Below are 27,065 nucleotides of genomic sequence, written 5' to 3' on the forward strand. Positions count from 1 at the left end.
TCATTTTAACACTTTGCAGATGTGTCGAAGAAAACAAAATCAAACAATATTTACATATAATGGAAATAAGAATGAATATATATATATATATATATATATATATATATATACAAACATAAATCAAAGACTTTCAAAAACTTATCACTAAATTGAATTGTCTAAATACTTAATTATGTAAAATATTTCTGTGCTCAACAGTTCAGTGATATAAATTACATAAAAAACCTGTTAATTATTTCATATGAATTACTATTATCGATTATTATCAATTGAAACAAAATACTGGCGGATTTAAAAGTACTATATTTTATTAAAAAAACAATTAACTACATAAAACAAATCTATGACCTAAATTACAAATACTTTTGTAAAATGAACAATAATTTACAAACAAAAATAATTTATATTGCTTATGAAACAATTTTTGAAAAGTCTTATAAAAAATATTTTGATTTTTTTCAATATAAATTATATAGTTTATGTTGAATTTTGAAATGAATCTACAATATCTGCTTCTTGAGCAAAACTAACACCTTCTTTGAAGGTGGTGAAGAACTCTTCAGCATCATCTATTGATTCAAAGCATGCTTTTAATAGTTTCTGTTCTGGCATTTCTGAATAATAATCCATAGCACTCCATGTACATTCGGTTTCTGATATCTGAGGATAAAATAATTTGCATGTACTACACCAAAATACTATCTTAGTAAGAATTTTATAAGTCTGTTTTTAAAGCAGATTCTTTTCTCATTTGTTGTAGGTAACATATCTGGTTGCCCTAAATCCTTAACTAGTTGGTAACGGTATTTTGCCTTGAGGCCAGTTGCATGAACTTCCCGATATGTGTAAATAATCGACTTAATCAATAAAAATTAATTTATAAGTGATTAAAAGTATTCCAAGTGGAATTATTACACATAATTAAAATAGAACGAACACATTAACTGGTAGTATTTTCTAAGAACAAAATTTCAAAAATCAATAATTTTTATAATTGAACCAGATTCCGTAGGTCTTTAATGGTTTACTATGTTCATTAAGACTAAGTACTCTATCGTTATACCAAGTGAATAGTCTAATTTTAATTTTAACAAACGTCAAAAGAACAACTCATTTTCTCAAACTTTGATTAATTTTAAAAATTAAACTACTTGTAAGACCGCAATATTTCAGTAAGTTCTATAAGACCATGATATATATCGCTAAAAAATTTCCACGAAAATCGACTTAAATTTTTTTTCAACAGTTAACTATAAAAAAACGACTCGGTAGATTTTCACCTAAATCCCAACTAATGACTTTCGAAAAGTTTTTGATTTTTTAAAATCGATTCGGTAGTATGAGCTTAAATGTGGATGAAAAGTTTTACACTTTTTCCAAATTACAAAGAAACGGCTGGCTGACTGTCGCGCAAAATTGATAAACGCTAGCCCTCATCGAGATACATCGAATTACTTTTAAATTTTTGAAATCGGTCCAGTCGTTTTTGAGAAAACTTCGATTTACGGCAAAAAATCTGTTCACACACACACATACACACATCACACAAACACATACTTTTTCCAAATTTGGTCTCATTCGATTCAGAATGGCTTGAAACGTCGGGAAGACATACACTTCTTTTTCGAGAAGTTAAAAAAATAAAAGTAATAAAATTAGGTCAAAATAGAATTTTACTTTGGGACAAGTTGCATAAACTGTCCAGCATGTCTAAATAAACTTCATTGATAAGAAATCAATATATTAATTTATGAGTAATTTATATGATAACCGAATTGCACATTAATATGAGACTATTGCAAATTATTGACTCCTGTGCGAATTTGCTACACACATTATTTTAGATAAATAGTTTAAATATTACTCATTATTGGACAAAAAACAAGCACGCGCCTAATTAATACACATTGTATTTTCTAAAAGCGAAACCCATTACGCCAAAATTTTTAAAACTAAACCAGTAAACTAAATCAATCATAGACCTCTAATATTTTAGTGCGTTTATTAATACCAAGAACTCTATCGCTATACATAGTTTTTCCATATCGAAAAACGTCAAAACAATATTCAACAATATATTACGAAGAAACAGCCCAGACGTTCTTTACCAAAATTCAATCAGTACCGAGTTGGTGCTGAAAGATATTGGTTAATGCCACCAATATCTATCAAACAGTTTTTGAATTTTTAAAATCTAGTCACAAATTGTGTGCTAAAAAGCTTTCAAAAAATGTTGGACTTATCTGCTAATTGTGAAGAACCGGTACCAATAATCGCCGCGAAAAACTAATCAACGCAAAACCTTATCAAGTTAATCAAATTACTTTTAAATTTTACCAATTTTGAAATAAAACAATTCAAAATAATTTAAGACGTCGAGAATACAAAAGCAAGTCGAATTTTCTGGCGAAAGCATAAACTTCATCCTCAATGTTTATAATAAATTTGTATTGCACTTACCGTCACTGTTGTATTAAGGGCAATAATTGTATTAGAAAGACACTCTCCATCATCGGAATAAAATTTGATTCTGGCACCAAATAAATCAGAATCATATACTATTTGTAATGCTCCCCTTCCAATTTCTGAGAACTGTTTTGCCTTTGGTGTACTACCCATCAATACAGCATTTCTATGAAACATCACTGATCTTTCCTCATCCTAGAAATGAGATTCATTTTATAATGCAAAATAAGTAAACAGAAAAGCTATTTAGAATTATAGATAATTGCATAATTACACAATCTATCAACTCATAAAAAATACATAAATTTGCACAATTTTTACAATAACTGTATTTACATCTATAGCAAAAATTTTCACAAAAATACAAGTAAAAAGGTCTGGGTCAATTATGACCCTAGACCAAAATGAAAAGTGCTCTATTAACTCTTCTATAAATTTTGTAGTAATACCTGCATAGATAAAATTAACAAAAATTGATAATAAATGGTAATTTGTCATTGACATTACCTCATCGTCATCTTCATATTCATCAACATTTTCATCATCATTGTATTCATCATCTAACTGAGAACTTTCAGTATTTGTATTAAGATTCTAAAAATAAACAAATATTTATATTATAAAAAATAAATATTCAATAATAAAGAAATGTATTTAATTCGTTTTTGAATAAATTTCTTGCTTACACTTATTATGGAATCAACTAAATTTTTGAATTCCATGGCAAGATCGGGGTTTTTGAATCTTGCAGCCAACTTTTCCTCTGTTCCTGGCTGCTCTGCATGATTTATACCCCCCCAGCAGAACGCTCTATCAGACAGGTTCAAGGTGTTCAATACGAAATCTTTTGTCAGCAATTGATTCAAAACTAATTTATGAACCTATTGAAAATGAAATGATTAAAAATAACATTATAATTCAAAGCATTAGTGTAAAAATCACATTAAAATTCAAAGCATTGAGAAAATATATAACATATTTAAAAATCAATGTTAACATGATACTGTGTTTGGAAATACAAAAAACATTATTTAGTATTCTACTACTTTATCCAAAATAATATAATACATTAATCCAGTATCTCAAATTTACCTGTTCCCTTCGAAGTAGCAATCTATATGTATTAGCAGTTGGGTGATGTAGTATTTTCAATTCACCAACGCCTCGTTCTTTCCATTCTTTAGAATCTGTATCGTATCTATATAGTTTTGCTCTTTGGCAGAACAATTTTGTCTAAGAAGAAAATTGTAACGTTTTAGTGGTAAGCAAAAAAAAAAATAAAACAATCCTAAACTTTAAACATGTGTATAGTAACATTTATTAGTGAACTGATAATCATTGATCTATATGTATACGTTAATGATAAACTAAATCAGAATAGTATAATATTTTCATCTTTGTCAAATGCGAAAATAAAAACCCGTTTTTTATGACTGACTAATGAGTGGCCTGACATACGAGTTTCGAGATACGATCCGCTAAAAGAGCGCTTCATTACTTCGGCATACGAGCAAAATTCGAGGTACGAGCTTTGAGGGAATAAGAGCGTTTTCAAAAAACGTTAATGACAAAATATATTTTCAAAGCCAACATTTAACTAAATATACCTATGACCAAAATTTAACTAAAATTCAAATCTGCTTAAATTGGTGCATATTAACATTAGTGAACCAGATGTATGTCGCATATTGCTAATGATAATTATTTCATGGATATGAAAATAAAGTTTTCATTTGATTTTCAATTAAGAATTAATAAATGTGATTTCCAACTATATTATACACAATATATGTATACTGTGCGCAAAACCCATTTTATAACTAACTTAAATTAACATATAAATGTTTGTAATTAAATCAATTGTAGTAGACCTACAATACTTTCAGATGTTCATTTAGAGTTTTAATCTATGAACACTATCACAAAAACTTTCCACAAATTAGATAAGAAAAATTTTCAACAAGAAACAGTGACTAAAGTCAATTTTTGTCTCATATACATACGCACATACTTCTACAAATTTTTGGTGTCAATTAATTCAGAATTACTTGAAATCGTAAACAAATCAAATTTTCTAGCAAAAACATAAACTTGATTAATACATTTCATGCAATATGTACCTCATCTTCCTCTCCGGTGCTTACTACAATGGTATCTGGTAGTTCAATTATTGGATCATAATGAGGATCATAATCTTCTTCATTAACAGCGCTTTCATCTTGGTTTTCATCATCACTCTTGTCTTTCGCTGAACTATTTAGCGATATATTTGGTGAATTTGTTTTTTTCAGAGAAGAGAAAAGAGGTGTTCCAGCACCCGCAAAGGAAAAGTTACTGTCACCTAAAATTTGGCATATATCGAAGTACAATTATTTATAATAATAAATTAACAAAAAGTTTAGTAAAATATTAATAAGCAGTAAAATGTCTAAAAGCATAACAAGTTGTAACATTTTGCCAGCTACAATTTAAGGTAGTTATACCTTGAGAAACTTATTATTAACCAGATTATTAAATATTGTACGATTTTTTTTATTACACAACAAACACATTCCTAGTACATAAACCTGACCTGGCCTGGCCGATCTTTGTCAAAAACTAATCAACACTATTACCGAATGATATCTTTTCAACAGTTTGAATTTTCAAAATCGATTCAAAATTTTTGGCTAAAATTTAGATGAATATTTTTGATAATTCTTGTGCTAATTTTAAGACAACGGCTCGGTTAGTTGTCGCACAAAACTAATCAACGGCAGTGTTCTTTTCGAATTACATCAAATGGCTAAATTTTTGAAATTTTTTCAGCCATTTTTGAGCAATCATCGACAAAAGGTATATATATATACCTTTATATATATATATATATATATATATATATATATAAATAATATATATATATATATATCAAGAATTTGCAAAAAAAATATTTACCTTGTGCAAAAGCAGGTTTCTGCGTCGCTGAAGCTATGTTAGTAAAACTCAAGTCTGAGTCAAATTTGAACATAGGAACATCATCTTTAATTTCGATTTTTGATAAACCTACTGAACCAAAAACACCTTTACTGTTATCAGTGGAAATCTTGTTACTGTTTGGACCTCCAAAACTACCAAATATGCTATTTGAAAAGAAAGGCTTATTTGCAGGAACAGAAGTGGTTTTCTGATCATCCTTTTTGTCTATTGGTTTCACTAAATTTGTTTCTGTCGAAGAATTACCAAAAATACTTTTATTTGATAGGAAAGGGTTATCTTGCTTTTTATCAACCTGTTGATTTTCCACAGTTTTATTACCAAATATAGATTGACCAAATTGAGAGGGTTTGATAACCCTATTTTGCTCGTTGCTTTGGTTTGTGTTTTGGGATGCAAAGGAAAATGAATTTTTATTGCCACCAAATATAGATTGACTACTTTGATTTGATGTTTTGAAAATATCATTACTGCTTGTAATGTTTTGAGTATTTCCACCAAATATGCTCTGAAATGGTTTTTGAGAAGAGTCACTATCCGAGTTTTCTGATGTAAATCCACTGCTGAACATAGATTTTTGTAGTTCAGATGACTTAGGTGCAAATATATTTTGAGACAAATCGACTTTATTTTTGGAAGTATCGGACTGAGATTGAGTAAAACTAAAATTAAAGTTATTTGCTGCTGCTTTACTAGTCTTATCTTGTCCAAGTATACTAGAGGTTAAACTAAATTTGTTTGTGAGAGTATCAATTTCAGTACCAGTAGCACTAGATGTAGGTTGAACATTTTCTGCATTACTTGTGCTTTTGGATTCTTTTGACGATTCTTTCTTGGCAAAATCGTAGTCATCAGATCGGCAACCTCTACAGCCTTTACAATCATCTCTATATTTATAAGCATAAAAATTATCAGGTAAAAGATACTTCCGAGCTAAATTCTTTTCTTCTTCTGTGACTGTAGTTTCAAATGTTATTTCCACATCACTATCATCATTTGAGGTATCTAATGTTACATCCAAACTTCCTAAATAATAAAAACAAAGAAATAATATATTTCAAGTTATTATCTCTTCACAAAATGACTAATACTCAGTGACCATACATTCTGGTTTGCCGTATCGTTTACTTTCCCGAATTTTCCTTTACTTAATTCAAAAGTCTAACCTCAAATTAAATCTTCACAACTACTTCTTAATAAATTTACAACTACCCATTTAATATCTGAAAATGATATATACAACGAGTATGCTAATATGAAGCATACTATTAACCACTATTAACTATATGTTATGCATGAGAAAATTGCCTGGATTAAAACAGCTTCTCACAGAAATAATTTCGCATTTCAATTTTCAAGTTTACGAAAATTATCAAAAATGATGAAATAAAACTATTTGACTTACTAGTACAAGTGGTGATTGTTACTAAATTTTGAAAAAAAAAAATTGAACAGAATGTTATATAATACTTAAAAGCAAAAAAAACATAGAAAAGTAATGCTGATTTAAAAAAACTGATTTTTATATAGCCTATCCTCGGTTTCGACATATAAAATGCGGTCATCTTTTTAATACAAAGATTATGAAACAATTTCTTATTGTAAATATATATATATGAAAGAATGTATGTATGCTGAAAACTAGAAATATGCCAACAATATTAAAAAACATATATTAACCTTGTAAAGATGCCTGAGCTTCGTCAATAGCTTTCTTAAAATTCTTTGCAATTTCTTCAGTTTTAAAACGTATGCAGAACTGTTGAACTGAATAAACTTCCTCACTAAAGTCATTGGCTGTGAAAAGCCAAGTTTTATTGTCCTTTGGATTATATTCAATATCAGGTGTGAGAATATGGTTGAGACAAATCTTCAAAATTTGACTGCGTCTCATAAGAACTCTGCAATAAAACATATAATAAAACATACTCCATGAATAAAGACTTTGCACCCTTAAAATTGCAAACTATCTATTATTTCCCAAAATTTATCACATTGTAATAAACTAACTTTAACTTTATAAACTTTGTTTAAAAATATTTAAAAGCAAGTGGTGTATGGCATCGTGCCTTAAGGCAAATTGCTGGAACTTCCCGTACCGTAACGAAATATTCGAGGAATATTAAATATTTTCAAATAGATTATTATAAATAAATACTGTAGCATTGTCTAATATTTATAAAAATTACATAAACTGAATTGCAAAATTAGAATTATTTTTTTAAAGTATATAAGTAGGCTTTAGAACTTAAACCAGATTTAAAATTGAAATCTGAATTATTTTCGATAATCAAAAAAAAAAATGAAAAAAAAATGAAATAATTTTTTTTCGAAAAGCAATTGTACGTCAACACAAGCAGGAAGTTGTTTGAATCATTCAAATCGGATGCTCCGTTCTATCAAAAACTCGATTTATATTTGCTGTTTATCTCCGTAATGGCTGGACCTGCTTTTACCAAAAACTAATCAGCACATCTCCCTGTCAATAGGAATCGAATATTTATTGAACCATTCAAATCGGTTGATCCGTGCGCCCGAAAACGTGAACGAAAAAATGCGGGCACACAAAACACACACACACATCCATTTTTTCTGAGGTATGCCAAAATGTTCAGAAACCTTCAAAACGTGGAGAAATGCAAAAATTTCCATTTTCGATTTTTGGCCCATTACTGTAACTACCCTACGTTAATAACCATTATTGATAAATTTTTAGATCAATCACAATCTGCTTGGTACACCTGCATAATTAATTCGCTTTGTTCTTTAATGATATTGATTTATAAATGATAATGTATTTATTTATTCAATGATATTATAATTTAATGAAATTATTTTTACTCGTCTTAGGTTTATTGACTGCAAGTTAGTCTTTTAATTAAGTTGTAACTATAATAACGAGAAAAAATGTAACTAGTTACAAAAACCATTATTCCATAAGGTAAGACTAAATGATATAAAGTAAGTAAGAAGAAATGACAAGAAGATAGTTCATAAATAAATCGTTTGGTCTTTCTTTGGAACTTCGAGCATAAAGCTCGAGCTCAAAGGAATCGTTTTGCAATCAATGCAAGTTTTTTCTTCTACTTTTAGCCCGTTTTGGAAGTAGTTATAGTAAAAAAGCCTATTTTTTTTAATTTAAAATTTCTCTAAAGTTTAATCGTAATTTCAAAAAAAAACTTTTAAAAATGTTTAATTACGATATTGGAAGTTACAGCAATTTGCTTCGAGGCACGATGCTATGCACCGCTAGTTTTACTTATAAGATAGTAAGTCCGAGAAATTGTTCGATTGTATGACGTAGATTACATTGAAAAAACGAAAAAATCTAGGCAAGTATCTCCGCGTTTCCAACTAAAATCCTTGTAAGTTGCCTCTGAGCAGATGACCGATAATTTTTCGATCTTTTACCACTGCGACACACAAAGTTTAATAAAAGGGGCCACATTCGCATGATTATTCGTAAAGGTGCGTCCACACGTATTCGTAAAGCGAACGAGCACGAACGAACATGGATTTTGATATGCGCGTGGTTCGCTTTTGTTAGAAATTTTTAATCTGCGCATATTATTCATCATGTTCGTTCGTGTTCGTTCGTTAGGTGTGGACATATATATATATATATATATATATATATATATATATATATATATATATATATACCATTTAATAACATTACATCTAGATTTTTGTATGTTTTACAACAAATTCTAAAACTATATTTTTATATGTATACTAGCTGACCCGGCAAACGTTGTTTTGCTAAGTAAGGTATATTCTAAACAATTGAAAAGTTTGTGCTTTTTCTGGAAAATTATAATTGGAAAAATGTTATTCGACAAAATGTCCATTTGATCGATACCAAATTTAGGTTCTGAATTTAAATAAGATAAATAAAAAATAATATAACCTAGAAAATGTTTTATAAATACCAATAAGTATATAATTATACAAATGAGATCTTTCAGAGCACCGTGTTTGTGCATTTTCATATTAACATGTCAAAAAAGTTTATATTTTGAGTCTCTAGTAACACTTGCGGCCCGTTTACTAACGTTTTTGTATATAAATAAAACTACAAACAAAACTACTTGCTACAAATTTATCATAAATAAATAATATTTGCGTAAAACATCCTATTAAACGTAATTGAACATCATCTGTCAAAAGCGTTCGACATTTCACGAAATTGCCACCGTCCATTGTTTTATTTAAATTACGCTTCTACAAAAATTTTCAAATTAAAAATGTAAAGTTTCTACGCGGATTTGAAATAATTTCTCACCTTTTGGACTTTCTCTGGATTGGCACGAATTTTTCAAGACTAAGACTGGCCAAATCGATTCAGCCGTTTTCGAGTTTTATTCGGACATTTGAAAGAGAGCTCCATTTTTATATATATGATATGTATATTACTATCTAATAAACAAATCATCTAAAAATATTGTTTACTCTTATATTTGTGTGGGGTTGTTGAGAAACTCGCAATCATAAATGGGGTCAATTAACAATTCGCAAACATAAACGGGGTCGCGAATGAAAAAAGTTTAAGAAGCTCAGTTTTAAACAATTTTTTGATCTAAATTTAATAGTGACTAAATTTGTGCTATGCGAACTATTTTACATAATTACCTGATTTTTTTGGTTACATTATTCTTTAGAATTTTTATATCACCAATACCCCTTTCCTTCCATTCATGGTCAACGAATCGAAAGAGTTTAGCTCGATGGCAATATAATACTTCTTCATTCTCTTCGCCAGTAATAACATCAACCTGCAAAATTATTATATATGATTAGTATATATAAAATAATATTTTGTATTTAAATATCTGTACACAAAACCTACAAATTTGATACATTATAACTTGCAAAAAAATAAGCAAAGTGAAGTGGCACGCTTTAATAACTAATGAACTATTTATTTAAATTAAATATGAATAACACGAAAATAATTGTGCTGAAATAAATAAATAGGTTGCTAATATAATTACCTTTTCCGGAAGAGGTATCACAGGCTCAAAATGTATGTTATCGTCCTCATTATCCGAAACATAATCTTCTTCCCCTGCACTATCAGTTTCGCCCTTTGAAACATTTTTCGATGGGGATTTTCCTTTGGGTGATTTAGGAGTAAAAACAAACTCAAACTTTCCTGAAGGTGTTGTTAAGCTTTTCACAGTGTCGCCTGAAGCCTTAGTATCGCTTGAGCTAGCATTCAAATTACCGCCAAACACAAAGCTAGTGGCAGGTGTAGACGTTGGCGATGCAAATTTAAAAGCATTTGAGGAAGGGTCTTGGGAAGGTTGTTCCGCTTTTGGCACGCCGAAAGAAAATCTTGCCGAATCTGAAGTTGTTTTTTTACCAAATGCTAAAGGAGTAGACACCATGGATGGTGCAGTAGTGGCAGGCATTCCAAAACTGAATACAGCGCCTTCTGTTTTGTTGCTTCCAAATAATTCTTCTTTTTTCGCCGGAACCGTATCATCTTTTGGAGAATTACATGCTGCGCAATATAACCCTTTATCATTACTGACGTAGCAGCTTTTACAAGTCCAAGAATTTGGCTTTGGTTTGAACATATCACCAAAACCAGTTTGCTTGAATGATGTTTCAGTTTTGGCAACAGGAACTTCATTTTTCTTCTCAGAAGTTTTAGAAAGCGGCTGCACTGTTGGTGTGTTTGTATTGCCAAAAATAAACGTAGAAGTTTCATTTGTTTTACCCTTAATACTATCATTTTTCTTTTCACTTGCTGTTATTGCACTATTAGTTGGCATTCCAAAAGTGAAACTAGAATTTTCGTTTTTATTACTCAATGTATCATCTTTTTTGGCTGGAACAGTATCATCTTTAGGAGAATTGCAAGCTATACAGTACAGACCCTTATCGTTAATAATATAACAATAATTACAAGTCCAAGAATTTGGTTTTGGTTTGAACATATCCCCAAAGCCAACTTGTTTTGAACCTGCTACAGGCTTACTTAGTTTTTCAGTTGTATTTTTGTCTTTCAATTTACTTTGGGCCTTCGTGACTGTATCATAAAATTTATCACACAGCTCTTTAGTTTTAAACTTAATAGCAAAGACTTCAGCTTTCATTTCGTTTTCTGAAAAATCGTTTGCTGACCATGTTACAGAGTTCACCTTCTCTGAGGGCATTCTCGTAAACAATATGTCTTTAGTGATAAAATGATTACAGCAAACCTTTAAGACGATTTCTCTGCGCATTAATAATCTAACTTTCTGATCGTCATTTTTATCAACCAAAATTTTTATGTTTCCTAAGCCTCTTTCTTTCCATTCTTTGGTGTCAGAATCATAGCGGAGTAATTTTGACCGTTCTTCAAACAGAACATTCTCATGTTCTTCCCCAGTTTGTTCAGCAACTTTTTCTGGTAGTGGTATAACTGGCGTAAATTCTGCTGTCGGTATAAATTCTTCTACGTTATCGTTAGAAACGTTTGCCAATTCTGATTTGTCTTCTAACGACTTGGACTCTTCAGCGCATTTGTCCTTTTCTGTTGGTTTACTCAAAGTAGATCCGAACGAAAAACTAGCAAAGGGGCTAATCGTTTCCTTTTTAGTTTCCTGTGAAAGGGTCAATTTGGGATTTGAATTTTTATTAGTGCTTTCTTTTAATGTGGGCGTACTGCTAAAGGTAAAACCGCCAAAACTGACTTTATTATTTTTCTCAGTATTATCTGAATCTTTAGATATCGAAGCCGAGGTAGAAACACTTTCCGTCGTGGTGCTACTAGTTACTTCTTGTGTCACATCTTGCGCAGGTTGGCAAGCAGATCGAGCTTTTTCGAAAACAGTATAAAACATTTTTGCAATGTCTTCAGTCTTGAATCTAGCACACAACTTTTCATGAATAACATTCTCATCAGCAAAATCAGAAGCATGCCAAACGTAAGCTTTAGTTTCGTTCAAGGCAGGATTTAAAGTCATGTCATGGGTTATTATATGATTAGCGCATACCTTGTGTGTGTGATCACGGCGCATCAGAACACGCACTTTTTTGGTAGCTTTATTACTAAGTAATTTCAATTCGCCAATGCCTCTTTCCTTCCACTCTTTATCAACAAATCTATATAGTTTAGATCTTGCTTTGAAAAGAACTTCTTCGTCTTCTTCTCCAGTTTTTAATTCAACAACATCAGGTAAAGGAATAATTGGTTTAAAATCAGGTAAGGGGTCATACTTTTCAGTTAAAGAAGTGTCTGATGATTTATTTAAAGTATTTGTAACAATTGTATTAGTTGATGAATTATTTATATCTAAAGTATCAGCTGTAGAAAAGAACGAAGAAGCTGATATATCCCCAGAAGTATTTTTATTAGATCTAGAAAATAGGGCATTTGGAGTGCCAAAGGAAGAGTCACTAGTACTATTTGTTTTTGAAAGTATCGTTTTCGGGGTGGAAGACGCACTTGATTCAAATGGTGATGAAAATGGTTTCGGTGCTTCTGGTGTATGTTTTGCTAAATCAGTAAAACCATAAATAGATGGAGTTGAAGTTGTTGTAATATTTGGCATAGCTATTTGATAATTGTGAATTCCTTTTGTTTGCATTGTAGTGGTTTTGATATGATGAGCTGGTATAGTGACACTTAAAGTTGATTGAACCGAAGTCAGTGTATGTGCTGGCAAAGGATCTGAATTGGATATAACAACATTTGCTGGAGCAGTTTTGAAAGATTGTGGTTTATTTATTTGTGTTGTCACTGGAGCAATGCTAGTATTTGTCATAATATTGCTTTGACTCGGTTGAGATAAAGGTTGAAGAGATTGAGAGGAAGTTTGAGAGGACACACCACTTTGCTGATCCAAGAAATTCATTTCAGGTTTATTGTGCAAGGGACCACCTAAATCTTGTGTTGAACTCTGTGGATATAAAGAATTCATAGCTTGAAGCATCGATAATGAATCTGGTTGATTCAACTTATTAAACATTGCTTGATTATACATGAATTGCTGATTTAAAACTTGATTTCGAAGATCAGCTACTTGCTGATTTTCTACATATGGTACTGTTGCATATGGTGGATACATTGGATAAACAGAATTTTGATACATATGAGGAGAATAATTCAAATTTGGATTCGGTGGTACTCGCTGTGGTGGGTAGTTTTGATATAAATTTGACATACTATATTCTTGATTTTGAAGTTCTTCCTCAAGCAGGTATCTAAAGTCTTGCTCATCTAAGTTTGGCGTAGGTGTCACTTTTGTTTTGTTCACTGTTTTCTTTAATTCAGATACCTCACTTTTCAATTCTTCAATCAGTTTTTTGTGATTTTTAGATCCTTGATCAACAGTACATTTCAAATCTTTAATTTCATCAACTAATTGATGTATTATTTCCATTAGAGAATTCATATCATGCTCACGTTTTATTGTCAAATTTCTTATCTGGGCATCCAACCGCTCAGGGCTAGGTCTAGACTCTGTACGTTTGATATCATAATTGGTTGTAGAAAGATACTGAGAAATGTTTCTACTTTTATGTTTTGGTGTTGAAATCATTTGATTATGAGTATTATTCATACAACTGTTAGTTAAATTCAAAAGAATGTTTTCTCCAAGGCTACCTACTGATGAAATATTATCTTCTGACATGATTTCACAATCATTTCTATTTCCACATGTATCAGGATCTATTCTGGATAACTGTTCTTCAACTTCCTCCATGTGAGAGGCCAGAACTTCATCCAAGGGATGATTATTCACTTTACTTTCTCTTAATCGATCTAGTGTCAAATGAAAACAATCTCTTGCTTTGGACAGCATTATTATATGCTTTGAACGCATCTCACTAGTTAAATTTTCTTTGGTGGAACTCAGTTGTTCTTCGGCAAGTTTTTTGTATATAATACCCTGCTGGAAACTGGCATAAGGAGTTTTCATGCCATGAAAAGTATCCAAAGCTTTCTCATGATCTCCGTCATTCATCAACTGCATACCTTGGAACATTTTTACTTCTTCAATCAAGTGAATAATTTCACTAATTTTTAATTCTTTGTGATTATAGTTAAATAAACGATTTTGAACAGGACAAACCACTTGCTGAGATTTTAACCTTTGAAGGAGAGGATATGCGCTTGAATAAAATAGGCCAACTCGAGCTTCTAAAAAGTGCCTCTCTGATTGGGCACCATTTTTTACACGTTCACTAAAAATATGAGCAAGATTACACAATAATTTTGCATCCAATCCATGCTGTCCAACACATCTTATAACTTCTATGCCCCTCGTTAATGTAATACGCAAATCTCCAAGTTGCGGTTGAGTATCATTTTTGTATAATTTAAAAGCAGCTGCCCACCATTTTGATTGTTGTTCTGTGCAAAGTGGTTCCATGATATTAGCAGGCAAGACTGATGGCTTATCTGAGCTAATATAGCCGGATTTTACACTTTCTTCCTGCAGAGTTCCTGTACACATAACAGTGCAGTATGTAAAAGTGTCCATGTCCAACTGATTCAAACATTCTGCATTGCAATTGGCCAAATTGTTAATTGAATATTGCAAACCTTCAAAAATGTTGCATTTCAAGTCCCATAAGTTTTTCTGATATGCCAAGCCTATCCAAACCAAATGATGTAATGAATTCGGATACTGTCTTTGAGATACTTTATCATAAATTTTCAACTGGCTAGCACTGGGAAAAGTTAGCATTGGTTCTTTAAAAACTTCATTATTAACGAAACATGATGATGACATTTTATTTACATGATCTATTTTGGAAAATATAATCTTATAAAGTTTTTCTCTCCATGAACCTGAGCAATAATTAGAAATTCTATCCATGAATATACCTTTCTTTTCAGTAATGCAAGACAATATTGTGTGACCAGCTTGGGAACATCTATATGATCCCTCACGATTCCATTTTTGAACAATCTGTCGATTAGCTTCAGAAGTATGGCTCAACCAATTATCTTGTAAATCTGGAGGAGCAAAATGGAAAGCTAACAGTAGCAATGGAGAGCAATGCTTGATAGTTTCTTTCCACAAATTATGATCTTTTTTAGCTTTTTTAAACAGAAAAGTTGCAAGATGAAAGCAAAGCTGACCTTGAAAGTGTACTATTAAATTTGAGCTTAATTCACGTGTTTCACATAAAGCTAAAGAACATTTCGATAATTCGTTAAGTCCTTGATCCAGTCCAACTAGTGCATTGGCACAGTCCACCATGCTCTTTCTATAGTTATGTACTTCAGAAAGAGCCAAGCTGGCCTGTTTTTCAAGAACGGTTATATTGAATAACCAAAATTTCCAATTTGTTACTTTTGATTGAACCATATCTATTTTGTATTTCTGCAAAATTTCGATACAGGTATCATACCATTTTACATTATCATTGAGTGCGTTTACGTTTTTACATTCTATTTCTTGTGCATAATCAAAAGCTTCAGTAATTAAATTTTGTTGCAATAAATGTTGTAGGTACCGCACTCTAAGAAATGGATCAGAAGGTTTTAAGGCAAGTTCTTTGAGAATTAATTCTTTGATCTCCATAGGATTAGCATCTTGTGCCTCAACCATTTTTTCTTTTAGACGAAAAACAGTATTGTTGGAAGGAAATTGTGATTCTGCTAATTCACACCAGTACCTTGTTCTGTTAGGGTCTAGCACAACATCTCCATGAAGTAGAATATCACAAACTAAAAATAAAATATATCACAAAATAATTGCATCAAATGTTGGAGAAGTTTCCAAAGCCATGACAGAAATAACATATTATATATATTTGACATATTTTATTGCAACTGAATCGTCGAATTAAAAAAAGATTAAATAGAAAAATTATTTATTCCATTAAACGTTTCGACATATTATATTTTATATATATATATATATATATATATATATAAATCATCTTAAAACTTAATATTTTTGAAAGACTTCATTGTCAAACTGCATACACAAACAAATTATCACCATCAAGAATTATCACCAATGGGTGGACAATGAATGTTCATACGAAGTTATTTATCTAGAACTTTTCAACAATATATTTTCTTTAATTAACTTCAATAGTTATGCGGCGGTAGAAAATTTTCAATTTAAAATTTATTGGCAACAATGATTAAAATTTGTGCATACTCAAAAATTAAATTAAGCATTAGCTCATATCTTTAACAGATTTGTCTAAATCTTCATTTAGAAACAATACTCTAATTATTACACATTTATACATTCATAAAAATGTAAATACCTATTTAATATTAACCAACCTTTCAGGAGTAATTCAGGTTGCTTTGGCTCAAGTTCTAAAGATGTTTTATAAGCCGAAAACGCCTTCTCCTTCTGACCCAAAGCGTCTAAACACAATCCTAATTGTTTATAAGCTACAGAGGATTTATCATTGACAGTCAAGTAGTCACAAATATATCGCCTAGACATTTCATATTCTCCTATTTTGAAATACAATTGTGAAAAATTCAGACCACGCAAATTACGCTGAAAGAAAAATCAATACATTATAAATAATACAGTGTAATAAGTTATTTTATTGTGAATGTATAAACTAGAAATAAATACATTTCTATTCAATTTTTCCTTATTAAACTAATGAATAATAAACTACTGTATATATTGTCCTTGATTAAAATAAAGTTAGATTCTAAGTTATGAATTGCTTATAAAAATATGGACATCTAAATATGTAATAATATTATGATTTTATTGTTTAAAGTAAAGTTAATATGTTATTAAGTATTCCAGTTCCTTTTACTGGTTAATGTAAAATTAGTATTTTATTAAGTATTCTAGTTGCTTATCATTTATCAACACCGAAAAAAAATTATAATTTGTATGGAAATTGTTACATATTATAGTAAGCACAATATAAACAGACATAACTTTTTTGAGCATTTTAAGCTGCATATATATCTAGGAGACCTAATGAATTTCAAATTGTTATTCAAAGTTTGAAATTTATGTATGTACAATATAATAACGATTTGTCTATAGTAGCATATTTATAACGCATATAAGATGTATATAAGTTTAATTTTATATACTGCATTTTGAAAATATTTAACATAGGTAAAACAATTAAACAATGGAAATATATAGACTTCAACCTGATTTTGTTTGGATAACGGCATAAACAGCGAATGACAAAATGTAACTTTGTAAATTGTTTACGAGTTGAATAGACATTGAAACATATCAACATGATCAATGCAATTTATAAAAAGCCGGGAACAATGGCGATAATATAAAACTTCAAACTTACGTCTTTATCAGATTTTAGATGTGATTGAATAGAACGGACGTGATTATCCAGCTGCTGCTTATTCTTGAACATGTTTAAATAGAAATAACTTATCTTTTTATCTTTTTACGGGACATTAATTTAATCGCAATAGTTCAAAATAATACAGTTTAATTCAAATTGCTCAAAACCAATCAAACTTTTAACAAATGATTTTGTAAAAACCCAAATAAACGTTCACTAACACTGTACTTTTATTATAACAATTCGCTAAAATTACGCACAATGAAATTTTAATGTTCTCAATATTTTTTGGTTATAATGCGTAAAGTCGCGTAAAATCTGTACCGTAGACATATTGTCAGAAAGATAAGACAATGACTAGATGCAATTTTAGTTTGCTATGTTGGGAGTTCTGTGCCGTAAAAAGTTCTAAAACTAATGTGGGCGCTGATGAGTTGAATACTTTTTTCATATGAAATTTCTAGAATATTTTATATAGTTGCTTCTGTTTTTTATATGCTTCTACTTTTGATGCTAAACTTGCCTCTAAATCTGAACATCTACTTTGGAGAGTAAAAATAATTATAATACTAAAATAAACTAGTGGTGTATGGCATCGTACCTTAGGGCAAATTGCTGAAACTTTCCGTACCGTGACGAAATATGTTTGAGAAATATTAAATGTTTTCATACAGATTATTATAAATGCTGTAACATTCTCTAATATTTATAAGGGTTTCCATAAATTAAATTACAAAGTTAAAATTATTTATTTAAAGTATATAAGTGAGCTTTAGAACTTTAACCAGAATTATTTTCGATATACAAAAAAAATATTTTGAGAAAAAAAAATGTTCTTAATTTTTTTTTCAAAAGTAATTACTTTGTCAAAACAAGCAAAAATTTTTTTGAATCATTGAAATCAGATGCATAGTTCTCTCAAAAACTGTTATTTTTGGCACATTTAGCGCGGTATCTCCGAAACGGCTAGACCTGCCTTTGGTAAAATCTAATCTCCACTTCTCCCAGTCATTACGAATTGATTTTTTTATATATGCCAAAATGTTCAAAAACCTTCAAAAGATGAAGGTATGCAAAAGTTTTCATTTGCGATTTTCGGCCCATTACTATAACTACCCTACGGAAACTTGAAAAATGTTGCTTTAGACAGAAACATTTCATAATTTATTGAAGATAGCTTATATATATACAACAAACATATATTTTTTATGTTTATTGTATATAAGCTATCCTCGATATAATATATAAAATATAATAATGATATCTTCAGTTATAATATGGTATATTATATTGAATTTTTAATTTAATCATTTATTGTAAAAGCATAAATAATTATTCATCATTTATGTTAATAGTTTGTTTATAATTGATCCCTAAACAATATTAAAATTAATTCATAGATATTAAAAAAAGAGTATAATTGATCGATAGAATAAAGAAATGTGAATCTAATCTTCTTTAATGTGAATATACTCTACTTTTATCTATGTGTGAATTGATCCTTCCAGCTTGCCCTTTATCTCTCCTTTGAAGTTAGACGAATGTCGTTTTTAAATGTTTCCACATTGCAATAAAAATCCTGTTGGTATTTCAGGAAGGATATTTCCAACGAAACGAAATATGACGCATATTTATTCACACATTAAAGTCAGCGAATAGAAGGCTGGCTTCGTTTGACGTTTTTTTAAATAAACAAAATTTACATGCCCAGTATCGTATTATATTTTTCACTTATTTAGCAAGTAAATATTTTTTTAAAATCTATAGTTGTAAGTGAGTATATGTATATCGCGTGGCAACATTCTGTGGTCACTTAGTTTGAAACATCATGGCAGCGGATCAAGAACAATTTCACCAGCTTTTGAATACGCTATTATCGACTGAAAATGAAGTCAGGACAAAAGCTGAGGTAGGTTATCTGCTCGGATTTTTTTTAGGAACGTGTGTTATTGTTTGTTTTTGCTAATCCATCATTTCTTTCCTTAAAAAGTACATTTCAAAAAAGCATGCTTTCTATGAATTTTTTGCCGATCGTAATTAATACTAATTTCACTATATTGAATGCGTCATACGCAGAGCATTTAAGCATTATATTATTTCATACTATCGTTTACGTTATTTTGCAATATATTTTCAAGGCTTTTTTATTTAAGGGTGTAGTTTGCATATTTCCCTCCATTTTTCATTATTGAAGGCGCCCGCCTTACTAAGCTTTAGTAAGGGCACTTGTTTGCGTTTGTAAAGACTTTTTAATAAGTATTTAGTAGCAATACAGGTCTTGTCAAATATCCTGTGCCTTTATCAATTACAAATTTCTTCAATTCTAATATCATATATAATCACTAATATAAAAAATACCAAATATTTGAGACGGAAATAATTTTTCTTTTTACTTGAATTTTGTACAGCGACAAAGTTTGGTATGTTCTCTGTTCTGCTTTATATAGCAAAATATAGGTTAGAACCATGTAGTGTGAGATGTATGTCTTATATTGGTTAGTTAAAAAAAACTTATTATAGCTGTGTGTAATTACACTGTTTTAAATGTTATATCTAAAACTAATTTTTACCTTTTTCGCAGGAGGCTTATTCAAATATGCCTGTGGAAACCAAGGTGACATATTTGTTGGGAGCTATACACAATGGGCAAATGACTGAAGAAGCACGTACAATGGCAGCTGTGCTGCTCAGACGTCTATTTTCCTCTGAATTTATGGATTTTTATTCTAAGGTTATTTTAACATATTGCCATATAATATCATTATTCAATGTCTATCTTTAACAAATGATTAAGAATCAGCAATGCTATTTTCAAACGTATTTCATTAAAGTTTGAAATAATTGTGCTTAAAAAATAATTTCACTTTTGTTAACTACATAAACAATTAACAATATTTGATTCTTTGATTTTAGATACCAGTTGAAGCACAAGCACAATTAAAGGAACAAGTTTTACTAACAATACAACTTGATCAATCAGTACAAATGCGACGTAAGGTATGTGATGTTGTATCAGAAGTTGCACGGAACTTGATTGATGATGATGGGAACAACCAATGGCCTGAGTTTTTGCAATATCTTTTTCAATGTGCAAATGCACCTAATCCACACTTGAAAGAAGCAGCTTTAAGAATGTTTACGTAAGACTTAATTTTTAAAATAATTTTACAAAAATCTTAAAATTTTTGTTTATGGAGCAACAAACAGAATCCTTGTATATTTATCCATTGAATTTTTGAAGTAAAATAATCATAGATAAAACTGAAATCACTAAATCTTACTTTTGTGCTCACCTTTTATGCATACTTATATTGTTGTTTATAAACTAGGTCTGTGCCTGGTGTTTTTGGCAATGAACAGCCAAGATATTTAGATTTGATCAAGCAAATGCTACAGCAGTCGCTGATGCCTGATTCTGGCTATGATGTCAGGTTTCAAGCAGTCCGAGCAGTAGGAGCTTTTATAATACTACATGATAAAGATACTGTGATACATAAACACTTTGCTGACCTCTTACCTGGATGTTTGCAAGTACTTGCTGAGAGTATTGAGAAACAAGATGATACAGCCTTGTTGAAAGTAGTAATTGACTTAGCAGAATCTACACCAAAGTTTCTTAGATCCGAATTGGAATCTATATTCCAAATGTGTATGAAGGTAATTATTATGTTTATTAATAATTCTTTGATTTGAAGAGCTCTTTAACTATTTTTCATAATTCATCCGAATTGAATAAGATTCACCACTTTAAGTAAATATTTTGGTACATTTATAATAAATATTTCAGGCATTTGCTGATACCAATATGGATGATTCATGGAGACAGTTGTCTCTTGAAGTTATGGTTACATTATCTGAAACAGCACCTGCAATGGTTCGTAAAGTGACTGGAAAGTACGTTGTAGCCTTAGTTCCACTTGTTTTGCAAATGATGTGTGACATAGATGATGAAGATGACTGGGCCATATCAGATGAAATCATTGAAGATGATAGTGAATGGTAAGAAGCAAATGATTGATAATATTTTATGAAAATTATTTGTTGTTTTCAGTTCTATTGATAATTATTATGATGAATTGCGTAGGGGTCCTGAAACCCAAAAGAGCATGTGCTTGGGTAATTGTTCAAAGCATTATTTGTCCGAGACAAATATTGTTATTGGGCAATTAGATATGCGCTATCTGACTTGAAATGTATACTTTTATATTTTTTATGATAATATAAAACAATATTAAATAAAACCTTATTCCTTTCAGTAATAATGTTGTTGCTGAATCATCACTGGACAGATTGGCTTGTGGACTTGGCGGTAAAACTATGTTACCTTTGGTAATTCAAAACATACCACCTATGTTAAGCCATGCAGACTGGAAACAAAGGCATGCCGCTTTAATGGCTATCAGTGCTGTTGGAGAAGGTTGTCATAAACAAATGGAATCTATGTTGGATGAAATTATGAATGGAGTGCTCAACTTCTTGCAAGATCCAGTAAGTATGAAATACACAATAACACTACTCAAATCCTGATTGTATTAAAAAATACAAAATAATTTTATTCAAAGAGCATAGCTTGTTGCTATCCCATTTTTTTTATAAGAAATTGTTTCAGTATATTTGAAGGTTGAATTTTGTGAAAACTATTATTGATTTTGATCTATTATGCATTAGGCATAGCCTTCAATTGCTTATTTTGTGAACTTCAATGAGCACACATGATGATAATATAAATTATGTTTCAGCACCCACGAGTTCGATATGCTGCTTGCAATGCTATTGGTCAAATGTCAACAGATTTTGCTCCAGTCTTTGAAAAGAAATTCCACAGCAAAGTTGTGCCTGGATTACTTATGGTATTAGAAGACAACATGAATCCCAGAGTTCAAGCACATGCTGGTGCAGCTTTAGTTAACTTTAGTGAAGATTGCCCAAAAAATATTTTGACCCAATATTTAGAAAGTATAATGGCTAAACTTGAGGCTATTTTAACTGCCAAATTTAAGGAGGTATATATTCTAAACTGAAATCTTAAAAATATATTAGTCATTTTTTTTTTTTTTTAACATTCAACATTTCAATATTAACATTACAGCTAGTGGAGAAAGGCACAAAATTAGTTCTAGAACAAGTAGTTACTACAATAGCATCAGTAGCAGATACATCTGAGAAGGAGTTTGTGGCATATTACGATAGACTCATGCCTTGTTTAAAATATATAATTCAAAATGCAAACACAGATGAATTGAAAATGTTGCGGGGAAAGACCATTGAGTGTGTTAGTCTTATTGGTATGTGTTCAATTTACTTTCATTGGAACAATGATAATTTTCATAGGATTGATATTTCTCAATATCTTAAGATATTAGTGTTTATTTAAATTTATTTCTATTTAGGTTTGGCTGTCGGTGCAGAGAAATTCATGCGTGATGCCAGTGAGGTGATGGATATGCTCCTAAAAACTCATTCAGAAGGAGAGCTGCCTGATGATGATCCTCAAACATCATATTTGATATCAGCATGGGCAAGAATATGCAAAATTTTAGGTATTGCATTCGCTTAATATTACTAACATCTTTGTGCTTATGTCTATGATGAAAAATTTATCAACTGAACATTATGTTGATTTCTTTGGCTTAATCTTTTCTGATAAATAAATGATAGAAACAATTATAGTAGTATACAATGCCATTGTTCAAATAAATATTAATTCCTTCTGCCAATAGGTAAGCAATTTGAACAATATTTGCCACTTGTTATGGGTCCTGTAATGAGAACAGCCTCCATGAAACCTGAAGTAGCTTTATTAGACAACGATGATTTGCAAGAAGTTGATGGTGATGAAGATTGGCAATTTGTCAATCTTGGAGAGCAACAGAACTTTGGTATAAGGACTGCAGGTAAAATAAAATCTAAACTTATCTTTTATTAATAACATAATTATTTTTTTATATATAATTGCATTTATACCTCTTTTTGTCATAGGTTTGGAAGATAAAGCATCAGCTTGTGAAATGTTGGTTTGCTATGCAAGAGAATTGAAAGAAGGTTTTGCTGATTATGCAGAGGAAGTAGTTAAACTGATGGTTCCCATGCTTAAATTTTATTTCCATGATGGTGTCCGGTCAGCAGCTGCAGAATCATTGCCTTGTCTATTAGATTGTGCAAAAATCAAAGGTCCCCAATATTTACAAGGGATGTGGTTATACATTTGCCCAGAACTGATAAAGGCTATTGATACTGAACCGGAAAATGAAGTCACTGTTGAATTAATGCATTCCTTATCAAAAGTATGTATGACTAAAAACTTTTCACCTACTTCTACTTTTTTATACCATGATTTTTTTATCATATACAAAATATTTCAGTGCATAGAAACACTGGGAGCTGGATGTTTATCAGAAGAACATATGAAAGATATATTAACAATTATAAATAAAATGATGAATGAACATTTTGAAAGAGCAACCGAAAGATTAGAAAAACGGAAAGATGAAGATTATGATGAGGTGAGTTCAAAATTATAATAAACTAAACTTGATGGAAAAGATCATTTAAGTGTATTGCAGTTAAAAGCAATTTTTGAAATAATTAAAATTAATAAAAAATTTCAGGTTGTAGAAGAGCAATTATGTGATGAAGACTCAGATGATATTTACACATTATCCAGAGTTGCAGATGTGATCCATGCTTTGTTTTTATCTTACAAGGCTACTTTTATACCGTACTTTGACCAAGTTTGTGGTCATTTTGTTAAATTACTCAACCCAGATGGCCCATGGTCTGATAGGCAATGGGGTCTATGTATATTCGACGATGCAATTGAATTTGCTGGACCCTTATGTTCCAAATATCAAGAATTTTTCCTAGCTCCTATGTTGCAATTTCTTAGTGACAATTCAGCTGAAGTGAGACAAGCAGCTGCTTATGGTTGCGGTGTCCTCGGACAGGTATTATATATTTTTGTAATAGGTTTTTTACAAGTATGTGCAGAAAATTGTATGGTCTTATATTGATTTATTTTAGTTTGGTGGAGAACAATTTAGCCAAGCCTGTGCTCAAGCAATTCCTAGGTTGATGGAAATAATAAATGCCCCAAATAGTAGAGCTCCAGAAAATGTTAATCCTACAGAAAATGCCATATCTGCTGTCACAAAAATATTGAAATTTAACTCGAGTGCAATAAATGTTGATGACATCATCATCCACTGGTGAGAATACAACATTACCCCATGTTATTTAATTTTTATATGATGATAAAAATGAATATGAATTAATATTGATATTTATTTTGGCTTAATCTTTTCTGAAATTACTGTAAATTATTTCCTATTGATAGAAAAAAAAACTTCCATTTGCTTCATGTGATTCATTATATTTTAGGCTGTCTTGGCTGCCTGTTTCTGAAGATGAAGATGAAGCTGAATACGTTTATGGTTATTTATGTGATCTAATTGAAGCAAATCATCCATTAGTTTTAGGACCTAATAATAATAATTTGCCTAAATTAATAACAATAATTGCTGAGGCCTTCTTTAGGGATGCAATCTCCATTGAAAATGATGTTGCCAAACGAATGGTGAATATTGTTCGACAAGTACAGGTAAATGAAATATGTTTGTAATATACTTCATATTAAATATATTTCATTATTAATTGAATTTTTGTTATTTTATAGAGCAATCAAGAAATGTTTAATGCATGTCTATCAGTGTTGAACTCATCACAACAAGAAGCCCTATCTGAAGCAATGAAAGCAACGCCAACATCTTAAAGCATTATATATTTAACACAAAAACATGGGTATAAAAATTCCTTCATGAATCAATTTATACATTTATTTTTATACTGCGGTTGAAATGATAAAACCACTTTAGAATATTTATTTATTAAATTTTTGTTATATTTAAACGCTTAACAAACAACAGTGTTGTTTCCAAAATTATCAATTCGATCGATACAAGCTTTCTTGTAACACATTGTTAAAAACATTTGATATGTATATAATTGTTGAATCACAGTTGAAAATTTGTTCAGAAATTGTGTTTGTTATATAATTTATATGTATATGAACTATCACATTAAAATTAATTGTGAGAGCTTAGTTCTGTTGTCACATTTGAATACAAAAAGTAATTACGAATTTATATTACTAAAGCATGGACATTGCTAAATTTAATTTTAGTTACTAATTATGTGATTGCAAATATAATAGTGATGTACTGAAACTATGAACTAAATAAACGAAATAGAAATACTAAAGAATATCTTTATTAATTAATTGTAATATTTATGATTTCAGTATAAAAATGCAAATATTGATTGTTTAAACTATTTAAGCAGAATTTCTAAATGAATTGTTTATATGAACAAAAAAATATGTCTAATTATTTTGTACACTTGATAGTTTTAAAGATTAGCATAAATTAAAGTTTGTATTTTTTCCTTCATTATGCAATCAATACAACAAACAATTTTAACAAAGGGTTTTATTTAATTTTTTTAAACCATAATAAAAAAACATCCTGACCAATATTTGCAAAGATAGTTCATTCATATGTATTAAAACTAGTAGTTAGCCAAGACAGAAGTTGCTAGAAAATTTAGCACATAGTAAAACAAATTAAAAAAGCAGAAACTTAAAGGATTTTTAATGAGTCAATTTTTTGTTATACTTGGTTTAATAAATGTGAATGTGTTCTTTAAAAATCAATCCTGTGAATTCAATATTTGTATCTCATCTTGTAGGATACATTTAGCAGAGAAATCTTGCAGAACATATTGACTGTACAAGCAATTTTTGATTAAAAGACTTTTTGAAAATAACTAATAAGTAACAGTAATACATATTAATAAACAGTGAATTTGAAACTAAATTTATTTAAGATAATTATACAATTTGTCAATTTCTTGACTTTACTCGATGTTTGAAGCATATATAATTACATTAATTTATTAAGATTAAAAATATGAAATTAAGTGATTCAAAATGTACAATATATCTCAGGAATACATACCACAATTATAACATAAAATATACATTATTTTTACAAAGCAAATTAATTAGGTAAAAAAATTATTTGTGGATTCAAATTATATCAGTTCATTTATAATGGTAAAATGCCTATACCACTAATAACACATGTAGCATTCTCTCATTGTCAATTTGAATAAAATAGACTGCTTATGTATCAAGCATTACTTATATTTTTAATTATATTAGCTATATATTAATTAAGTAATTTAATAAAGAAGCGTAAATAGAAAACAAGTAATTAAGTATATCAAAGGTAAACATGAAAATGCAAGTAGCATTCGATCAATATTACGTTTCAAGTCATTCTGAATCGTTTGTATATTAGACAATATTAGAA

General features: G+C 30.0%; 2 protein-coding genes across 2 annotated transcripts; one reads left to right on the forward strand and one right to left on the reverse strand.

The window, feature by feature from the left end:
* Window positions 1-289: 289 nt before the first annotated feature.
* LOC113369778 (E3 SUMO-protein ligase RanBP2-like) lies at window positions 290-17,873 on the reverse strand. The gene is made up of 12 exons (XM_026610349.1): window positions 17,695-17,873; window positions 16,688-16,913; window positions 10,434-16,114; window positions 10,072-10,214; window positions 7,120-7,340; window positions 5,401-6,465; window positions 4,587-4,807; window positions 3,559-3,699; window positions 3,153-3,347; window positions 2,974-3,060; window positions 2,461-2,661; window positions 290-660 (listed from the first exon to the last, which is right to left on the reverse strand). Exons 1-12 carry the CDS (start codon window positions 17,764-17,766, stop codon window positions 478-480), a joined length of 8,436 nt encoding a protein of 2,811 aa, XP_026466134.1. The 5' UTR covers window positions 17,767-17,873; the 3' UTR covers window positions 290-477.
* Window positions 17,874-19,302: 1,429 nt separating this feature from the next.
* On the forward strand, window positions 19,303-25,638 carry LOC113370032 (importin-5-like). The gene is made up of 16 exons (XM_026610683.1): window positions 19,303-19,606; window positions 20,279-20,428; window positions 20,611-20,837; window positions 21,027-21,354; window positions 21,485-21,696; window positions 21,954-22,185; window positions 22,437-22,700; window positions 22,787-22,982; window positions 23,088-23,237; window positions 23,418-23,591; window positions 23,677-23,981; window positions 24,060-24,200; window positions 24,306-24,641; window positions 24,718-24,902; window positions 25,075-25,294; window positions 25,370-25,638. Exons 1-16 carry the CDS (start codon window positions 19,526-19,528, stop codon window positions 25,463-25,465), a joined length of 3,297 nt encoding a protein of 1,098 aa, XP_026466468.1. The 5' UTR covers window positions 19,303-19,525; the 3' UTR covers window positions 25,466-25,638.
* Window positions 25,639-27,065: the final 1,427 nt, after the last annotated feature.

The sequence above is a fragment of the Ctenocephalides felis genome, unplaced genomic scaffold (genome assembly GCF_003426905.1).
Source record: "Ctenocephalides felis isolate EL2017-DRISC unplaced genomic scaffold, ASM342690v1 CF-g0.4_SCAFFOLD_01492, whole genome shotgun sequence".
Lineage (NCBI taxonomy): Eukaryota > Metazoa > Arthropoda > Insecta > Siphonaptera > Pulicidae > Ctenocephalides > Ctenocephalides felis.